This window comes from Phascolarctos cinereus, unplaced genomic scaffold (assembly GCF_003287225.1).
Source record: "Phascolarctos cinereus isolate Bilbo 61053 unplaced genomic scaffold, phaCin_HiC Scaffold_7;HRSCAF=346, whole genome shotgun sequence".
NCBI lineage: Eukaryota > Metazoa > Chordata > Mammalia > Diprotodontia > Phascolarctidae > Phascolarctos > Phascolarctos cinereus.
The window spans coordinates 101,630,923-101,641,008 of NW_027556180.1; the positions used below are offsets into that span (position 1 = coordinate 101,630,923).

Consider the following 10,086-nt stretch of genomic DNA (forward strand, 5'->3'; position numbering starts at 1 on the left):
ATAGAGCGCCAGCCCTGGATTCAGGAGGACCTGAGTTCAAATCTGGCCTCAGACACCTAACACTAGCTGCGTGACCCCTGGGCAAGTCACTTAACCCCACTGCCTAGCCAAAAAACAAAAAAAAAAGATAAATAAGTATTCAAGTTAGCTCACAAAAGCATATTACCTCACCTAAGCAGAGGTGTGTTGATAAACATTTAACAACTGACTCTCTAGAAAGGAAAAAAAAACATGCAGGACACACTTTTAAGTTTAATCTACTTTATTAACATTTTCTGGGCAGCTTGGTGGCACAGTGGATAGATAGAGTGCCAGGCCTGGAGTCAGGAAGACTATAGTTCAAATCCAGCCCCAGTCACTTACTAGCTGTGTGACCTTGGGCCTCAGTTTCCTCATCTGTAAAATGAATTGGAGAAGGAAATGGCAAACCCTCGAGTACCTTTGCCAAAAAAACCCCAAACAGGATCACATAGAATTGGACATGACTCAATAACAACCATAAAAACATTTTCTTCATTATTTTCTTAAGTTTAGACAATCAACAAAACAATAAATCAAGCCCTGATCTATAGGGTTTGCCAATGTTCACAGTGTAAACGCCCACAATGAAAATTTAACAACTGTTCTAAGTTTGAGCTGGCTCCAGTAAACTCATACAAGTAACCCATATTGTAGTCATAATGCAATATCAAACAGTAGAAAACTACCATTTATCACATGACTTGAAGTACAGTAATCTGGGCGAGCAAGCAAGTAAACTGTGCAGTGACGGGGGGAACTGGATTGAGTGGAAACCATTAGTACCCAGACCCAGAGACCTAACCTACCTAGAAAGGAGCACAACCATTTTGCCAAGAAGCTTCTCCTTAGCACCCTGAAATATATCCCCTCTATTCCCTTCTCCACCCCATCATACCTCATCCAAAATTTCTGCAACAAATTTTACTCAACCCACAGTAATATGATAATATGTGGCTTCATCCTATCTAGGGACAGTTCGGGATTTTTTTTTTATGTGTAAAAAGGTATGAGGGCATTTCTGTTTACTGGCTAGGATGAATCTGACTGTGGCAAAGCAGAACAGACGAGTTTGTTGCTGAATGGAATCGACTCCATTCCAAGGCTAAGTTATTAATTGTACGGCTCTGTGCTAGTCTTGGGATATCTTCCCAAAAATCCTCGATAGGCATTAGTAAAATAATGATGTTGATCTCACTATACCCTCTCCACCCAATACTATGTATTGCTTTACTCCTCTGTTTCAACATTTCCTTCCCAGACATCAGAGTAGACTTTAATGAAACAAGTATCATCTGTTACTGCTGCTGTTCAGTCCTTTCTGACTCTTCTTGACCCCATGGACCACACCGTCCATGAGTTTTCATGGCAAAAATACTAGTGGTTTGTGTGGGATCAGATTTGAACTCAGGAAGCTAAGTCTTTCTGATTCCAGGCCTAGCACTCTATCCACCGTCCCCTACCTTCCCCCAAGAAAGGGGAACCTGGTAGCACCTGAGAAAGGCCTTAAATTAATAATGTTATTATTGTCTTTTTTAACAGCTCACATCTATATTCCCCTTTAAGGTTTGCAAAACATTTTATATGTACATTGTCTCAATGACACTGCAAAATAATATGTGATAAATACATTAAAAATGTGCCAATGAAATATTCGCAAGGCAATTTTTTTTAAAGAAAAAGAAATCAGAAGAGGAAGGGATTGGAAGATGATAATAATAATAAAAATAATAATAGCACCTATAATCTGCCAGGCACTGTGTTAAGCACTTCACATATTATCTCATTTGATCCTCATAACTCTGTGAGGTAGGTGCTATTATCTCCATTTTACACATGAGAAAACTGAGGCAGAGGTTAAGGAAACCCAGTCACATGACTAGTTAGAGGCTTAGGTCAGATTTAAACTGGAGTCAGTGGAGAAAGGACATTAAATGATTCAGTGAGAAGCCAACCAGAAAAAAGAGAATAGGATAAAGGACCCTGGTTGAGACATTAATTTTAGTAAGATGCAAGCTCACCTCATCCTTTGATATCAGAGAGAGGCCTGAGAGGATTGGTGAAGACAAGACTCAAAGACTGCTAAACTGGAAGGGACCCCAAAGATCACCTTTGTAATGGTCCAGAGATTAAAGGTCAGAGTTAATGACACAGCTGTGTTGTCTGTCCAATAGGTAAAACAAGGTAAGACAGAAGGACAGCAAGAAAGTAGAGTGCTTTAATAGCTTTCCTTGAAACATGGGGGTCACACCCCCCAAAATGCATCCCTTACAGCATAAGGCTTGCTAGTACAATAAGCCTGGAGGCCACCAGAGGTCTCTCTATTCATCAGGAGCCAGAAGAAAAAAATGGCAAAGGGAGTGAGGGGAGGCAGACACAGAAAGAAGGAACTGAGAAGACATCAAAATGAAATTGCACCATGGATTCTCTGACTGTGACTTCACCAATTTGGAGTACTTGGAGTCATTTGGGGTTACTGATTTACGAAAACATTTTCCTACAATCTCCAAGGGTTGAACCAGCTGCCCAACCCAGGCCTGGAACATCTAATTTAAAAATCCTGACGTTAAACAGTGTACAAAAAGTTCAAGCTGAATTTTCTGAGGCCACTAAGTGCTAGTTAGCAAATCACTGCTCTGGGGTACCTTTGAAGGTACCAGAGATCTCCAAATTCAGTCTCTAAAGGGAAATGATTAACTCTTAAACCACTCCCCACCACACCCATTTTCAGCACCCTGGACTGACAACTGGCTCACTCAGCATCTGGCCCAGAAGGAGTTCCACCTGGTTCCAAATCCCACCTCTGAGGAGTATTACCTGTGTGAGTCTGAGCAAGTAGTCTCACCTCCCAGGACTTAGTCTTCTCATCTTCATAGTGAAGGGATTGGACAAGACAGCTTCTGGGGCTCCTTTCAGCCTTAAATCGAGGGGCTTGAAACTCCAGCCTTAAGGCATGATCTTGGACTCATGTCAAAATAAATGTTTCTCAATATTTGGGGGGAAGGAGAAGAGCCTTTTAAAAAAATTACAAAGGGGACTTGAAGATGAAGCTTTTCAATCAGCACAGGTACTCTCCAAATTTTAGGGATGGGCTAAAAGCTATTTCCCAAGAGATAAGTGCTCAAGGATGTGAAGTCCACCAGCAAGCTGTGATCAGATCTCAATCTACTAGTACTCCCATCCCCCTGCCACTTGGGGCAGGCCACTTTTTTTCTGATTAAAAGCTGTCCCTGGGTCTTGAAGGACCCAATGGATTGGCCTGGGTCTTGACTGACTAAGGCTTAAGCCCCACATCCCTAGATGAAGCTTCTTGGTAGCCTCTGGCCAGAAGGATGTGGCTTCCTACTTACCTATGGACATAAAAAGGCCTCACCTAGTGGAATTCCAGAGGCTGAAGGAATCACCACACCCTACCCTTCAGACCAGACTGGCAGAAGCCATCTGATTGAGTATCCTTTTGAGATTAGGGTTAGGTAAACTTCTTTTTGTTAACCATTAAATAACCTAGTAGAAGCTCATTTAATTCTAATACCTAAACTAACCAGAAACAATTTTGTCAGGTCTACCCCTTACACAAGGAGGTGAAAAAATTTTTCCAAATCATTAATTAGAGGAATGTAAACTTTAAAAAAATAAACTCAAAGGTATCACCTATCAAACTGAAAAAGGCTATAAGAAGAAAAAACTGTCAAAATTTTGAAAAGGAAAATAGGCACACTGGAAATTTGCCCATCCATTCTAGAAACCAGTTTGGAATTAATCCAAGAAAAGTCAGCACACTGCTCATATCCTGTGATCCCTCAATTCCAGCATTGGGATTAAACCCCAAAAGATTACTGACAGGTCCCAAATATATACATAGTAACATTCATATATTAGTTAAAAACTGGAATAAAGGTAAAAAACAACAAAGATTGAGGAACAATTGAATAAACCACAATACATGAGTGTAATGAAGTGATTACAAAGTAAAAAACAAAACTCATCCATAAACCACAAAAAAAATTTTTTTTTAAAAAGAGTAATGACCATCAACTCAAATGGGGCTTGAAGATGGATGACAGCTTGGCTGCTTTCTACCTTATGGAGAAATGGTCTCCTAAATTATTAGGGTTCTTCCTGAATTTCCAGAACAATATGAAACTATGTTCCTCTCCCTATTGTCTTAAATCTCAACAAGAGTTCCTAATCAAGATGATTTTGAAAGGAGCTCTCCACCTTCTCTTCCCAAACCTTTCTCCAAGCCTGGTTTGGGATTTTAATATTTGGAAAGTTTTTGAGACAGGGAAGAGGGTAGGTAAACTTATATCCATGATCTTTTCAATAAAATAGAAGTAGTCATTCGCTAAAAGTTCAAGTGAGTAGAACTGAGAGTTTGAGGATAGTATGGTGAATATGGTGATGAGACAACAAGAGAGGAATAAAAGGATTAGAGTGAAGCAGTTACATACAATTGAAGTCACAAGATCATATAATGTTATACCTAGAAGAGACCTTAGAGGTCATCTAGTCCTTTTTTTTTACTTCATTTTACTGGTGAGGAAACTAAAGAGCGAAGTTAAATTACCTTTGCCTTTGCACAAAGTCACAAAGATGACAAGTGACAAAGCCAAGAATCAAATCTAGGTCCACTGACCTGTCAAGATTCCCATGCCAAGACCACTTCTCTCTTTTTACTATTAAGAGACATCCTGTTTTCCAGAGCTAAGATCCAGCAAGTAAACTGTGCCCTGAGCTTGGCATAACAACAATCCTTTGTGTTCACTCTTTGGATGAACTCAGCTGCAACAAAACCCCAAAATTGTTTCACATCAGCATCAGGTGGTCCCTGAGCTCAGTCAAGAACCTGTAAGACCCATGTTGCGTTCATGAAGCCCTACTATGAATCAAACTTGTCTCACTGTTGATGTTACCTCTCATTGTCAGGGCTATAGCTCAATGTGTAACCATCACTATATGCTTTGAGGTTTGCCCACACTAAAGCAGGTCTCCTCCTAGAAGAGGCCCCAGCACGTGTCTAACTTCCTTCCTCCAAAGGAATACAGAAATTTTTTGCTTATACTCGCTGTTAGCCCTATTTTTTAAATGTCGTTTTGACTTCATTTTATTTTATTTCTCAGAGTTAACTGTGGTTGTGAGAGCCTGTGTGAGTTCTTTGGTAATTTTAGAGTTAACAGCAGTTGCATAACCTCTGTGAGTTTTGGTCATTTGTTTTCAGATTTGACAGACTCCAAATCAAGTGCTCTTTCCATTCTTGCAATCTACCTCCTAAGTAACACATACTTGTTGTGGACCAGAATACTTCTAGAGTGCTTAGCAGTTTGGGTCTAGAAGTCTAGAGTTACCCAGGGATGGATCAACAAAAACACCAAGAGGGAAAGGGAATTAAAGGAGGAAGAATAACTCTGAATTGGTTGTTCACTGGGCCATACCTAAGACTTCATCATTCCTGTTCTACCTTCTGTCCTCACAGTCTCAGGTCCTCCATATTCAAACCTCTTCACCTTCATCATGACCTCTGGTCTCTTAATCACTTCACTTTTTTTCCCCTGTGCCCATTATCCCCATTCCAGCTTCACATTCACACTACTTGGCCGAAGGTAGAGAAGGGGTTGATATATAGATTATAATAGATGAAAAGAAATTATTTGTCCAGATTAATTCTTCTCATATTGGCCAGAATCTTTCATTGCCAATCTGACCTACTGTATCACTGTCTGATTAGTATAGGGTAAAGAAAACAAAAACAAAAACATAAAATATGATCCAAGTACTAAAGGAACAAAATCTAGGCCAGAAGCAAAAATTCAAACACCCTCTGAGCTTACGTCCTTTCAAATCAATTCGACAACAATATATTAAGCAGCTACTATGTGCTACGCATGTAAGGTGCTACAGATAGAGACAAAAAAAAGGAGCTTTGAATGGACTGGGAAAAACATGAATATATAAATGCCACTGACAGAAGTTAGGAAGAAGGTACCACCATTTGTGCATTCACCTATACAACCCAAGTCACCTACAAGTCTCTTGTCCTTCATCCCCTGTTGCCAAGACTTGTCCCCTCACCCCAACACACACACACACACACACACACACACACACACACACACACACACACAGAGCTATTAAAGCTTAAAACTGCCCTAAGACTTTTGGAATTGTCTATACTCATATTTGCTTGTCAATGTATGTATTGTTCCCTGCCTCAACAGAATGTAAACTATGAAGGCAATTATTTTTCATTCTTGTCTTTGTATCCTATGGCACGTGGCACGTGGCAGGAACAATAAATGTGTTTGATTGAATTGAATAAATACAAGATGGAGGCAAAGTAATTTCAAGGGGTGAAGAAAGCACTAAAAAGTAGAGAGGATCAGGAAAGGCCTTATGTAAAAGAGGGCATTTGAGATAGGCCTTTTCTAAAGATTTCAAGAGACAACAAAGTGAGAACATTCCAAGCACAGAGAGGAAAGATGGATTGTACTGTATAGAGAACAAACAGCACATGGACCAGCTTGGCTGGAACACAGAGTGAGGGGGAGTAATGTGAAATTAGGGTAGAAGGGGAGTTTAGAGCTCAACTGTACAGGGCTTTAAATACCAAACAGAGCTAGGGGTATGTTATTCTAAAGGCAACTAAAGACCTCTTCAACAAAGATGGATTGGTGAAGGGAGAGTGACCAATTAAGAGCCTAGTTAGCATGTATATGGTGCTCTAAGGTTTGCTAAGCACTTTACAAATCTCATTTGGTTCTCACAACAACCCTGGAAGGTAAGTACTATTATCATCCCCATTTTACAAATGAGAACTACGGCAGACAGAGGTTGCCACTTACCCTGGATCACACAGCTAGTAAGTATCAGAAGCTGAATTTGAACTCAGGTCTTCCTGACTCCAGGCCTAGCACTCTATCCATTGTGCTATTGCAACAATCCAGGCAGAAAGTGAAGAAGATCCAAACTAGGTTAGTAGCCAGGTGGGTGAAAGGATGTGGGCAAAAGCAAACAATAGAACTAGACAGACTAGAAAGAGATATAACTAGAAAGACTTGGGAATTGTATGTGGGGGTGATTGAGAATGACTCAGAGGCTGGAAACATAGGTGATGGCAGATGAAAATAGAAGGATATGGAAGCCTCCAGAAACAGGAAATTTGGCAAGAGTCGGTTTCATAGGAAAGAAAACAAGTTCCATTCTGGATGTCTTGAGTTTGAAATCTCTACTGAACATCCAAGTGATGCTCAGCAGGCAGCAGCAAATTCAGGACAGGAGTTCAAATGAGAAATGAAGGATGGATTTAGGAAGCACCTTCAGAAAGAGCATTGTGGTATAGTGGATAGAGAGCTGGCCTCTAAGTAGCACAGTTGGTAAGAGACCCAAGGGAGAATTGGATTCAAGTCCTACTTCTGACACAGTCTCTTAAGTCACTTAACTTCTCTAGAGCTCTAAAGTTGTAAAGAAGGTGTGCTGGAGTTTCCTCTACCAATGAAATTATAGGTCCAGAGCCTATCCATATCCCTATCCCGCAAAGAGGTCCATACCCTTATTAGTTGTGTTACCCTGGGTAAGTCACTTAACCTCTATCCCCCTCAGTTTCCTCAACTGTAAAATAGAGATAATAGCACCTACTCCCCAGGGTTGTTATGAGAATCAAGTAAGATGTTTGTGAAGTGCTTTACAATTCTTAAAGCCCTACATAAATGCTAGCTATTGTTAAAAGAGCCTTGGGTATACCCTCACTTAGCTGGAAAGAAGATGATGATCCAGCAATGGAAACTGACATTTAACCCACCACATTCCCCATCTGTTATTATTTTCATATATATTGTAACTTTGGTCATAACATGTATGCTACTCCTGTGATTGCTAACCAAGTAGTTTTATACAACCTCTGTTATTGCTAACCAAAAATTATATTTAATGATACACTAATAGTTTTGGCGTTTTTATTGCCTAAAGCAATGAGTCACTACTAGTGTTTTTTCCATAAATTCATCACAATGACTACTTATCTGTAGCAGACATCATGTGTTAAAGCTTCTGATATACCACAAAAGTATTTTCTTTATCACTATATCAAATTGAAAAGTCAAGAATAAACTTGCAGGTTGGACTCATAAAAGATCTAAGATTGTGTATCAGGTAAACAGGAGACAAAATAATAATGGCTAAATAATCTCCAAACAGGAAATACCACTAAGATGTCAGACAACTGCAAGACGGCAAACCTATGTCTTCTGCCTCATTCCTCCCTTGCTGGGTGTTTGTGTCAGCAAGTAAGTCGGAAGGTTTCTTATATTTTAGACTTCAATCCAAGATTATACAAATACATTCCTCAGGAGTGACTACAGGAGCCGCCTGTCTTGCCAAGTTTTAAAACTAAGCTGTCTCCAATCCCATCATGCAAATTTTCTAACCAGACTGAAACCATACCTGAGAAACTACTAGCAGTTTTATTAAAGAACGCTCCCAAACTTATGAAAACTCAGCACCAATTGAAACATACAGATGAGGAAACTGAGGCTGACAGAAATAGAAACTTGGACGCAAACTGACCCTATATGGTGCTGCTCTACCCCAGAGCGGCAGTCAAGCCATAGCGGATAACTTGGAAGCCACTCCCCGCCCCAAGGTTGGGGGTCCCCATCGTGTTGGCTACCACTGGTGTCCGTGAAAATCATTAGTGGGCTGCTGGAATGTTGGATCACATAAATGAAGGACAGCCCGGCCCAGCCCAGGGGCGATACTTACAAACTTGGCTCTTTTCTCCCCGGGCTTCTCCGTGGGTGCGGGGCCCGGCGCGTGGCCCTTCCGCCGCTGCGGTTTGATGTCCCGGCCACCACGGGATGAAGACGAGGACGAGGACGAGGACGAGGACGAGGACGAGGACGAGGACGAGGACGAGGACGACGAGGACGAGGAGGGCGCCCCGGCCAGGCCGTGCGGCTGGTGGGGACGCCGCGACCGGCTCCTCTCCATCCTTCCCGAGCTCTGCCTGCGTAGCTAGAAAAAGCTGCGGTGGCTCCGCCCGGAGCAGGGAGAGAAGGTGGGGCTGCTGACCACACGCCGCGCTGCGCCGCGGGGCACGACGCAGGCCAGAAGCCGGGGCACCCACCGACCCGATCTCGGCACAGAGAAACCCCGGATGCGGCCAAACCCAACCGTCACAGCCGCCGCCGCCGCCGCCGCCGCAGTCCGAATACTCCCGCCACCCCGCCCCGCCCCTGGTTCGGCCAATCCGGAGCCTCCCGGGACGTGACGCACGTGAATTAAAGCCCGCCCTCTTTTCGCGGAACATAAGTTTATTGGTCGGAGTTGTCAAACCGGGAGCTGAAAACTGACCGAGGGTTTATGTGCTTTATGAACTTCTTTGGATTTTGCACTACAGCTCTTCCTCCCCTCCTCGGGGAGAGCTGTGACTCGATCCGCTCTGCACTTCAATAGTCGGGTCTTATTGACTAGCTTTTGTCCCCACTGGCCTACCTGTTTAGCCCAACACCCTTCTTCCCCCGCGCTGTTCAGAGTCGCGATGGCTGCTGGGAAATGTAGTTCTAGCTCAATTTCTCCTGAAAATGACCCAAACTACAAGCTTTGGTTGTTCAGAAACTGCAGGTGCCTGTTGTGCCCTCCAGCCTCCTCAACGTGTCAAAGGTCAACCAAAAGAAAAAGGACTGTAACTACAATGATCAATACAATGAGCCCTGATAACTGCAAAGGACTCATGATGAAAAATGTTATGCACCTCCAGTCCAGATGGACTCTGAGTACAGATTGAAGCATATTTTTTCCTTTTCATTTTTCCTGGTTGTTTTTTTCCGCTATGGTTAATATGGAAACGTTTTGCAAGACTTCGCATGTATAATGGACACTTCTTGCCTTCCCAATAGGTGGTGTAAAGGCTGGAGGGAAGAACAGAATTTGGAACCCAACATTTAAAAAAATGAGTGTTAGAGAAAAAATAGTAGGAAAGCTTATTGTATGTCATAATAGCTAACGGTTACATAACACTTCAAGGTTTGCAAAACACTCTTTATATATATCAGCTCACCGGATACTGCAGCTCTG

The 10,086-nt window shown here is 42.1% G+C and overlaps 1 protein-coding gene across 1 annotated transcript in view; it reads right to left on the reverse strand.

Annotated features, from left to right (window-relative positions):
- Window positions 1–9,199, reverse strand: part of DIAPH3 (diaphanous related formin 3) — a 447,621-nt gene extending 438,422 nt beyond the window's left edge. Inside the window, exon 1 of the mRNA XM_021006402.2 lies at window positions 8,773–9,199. Coding sequence (XP_020862061.1) covers window positions 8,773–9,000 — 228 coding nt within the window. The 5' untranslated portion in view covers window positions 9,001–9,199. The remainder of the gene's footprint in view (window positions 1–8,772) is intronic.
- Window positions 9,200–10,086: the final 887 nt, after the last annotated feature.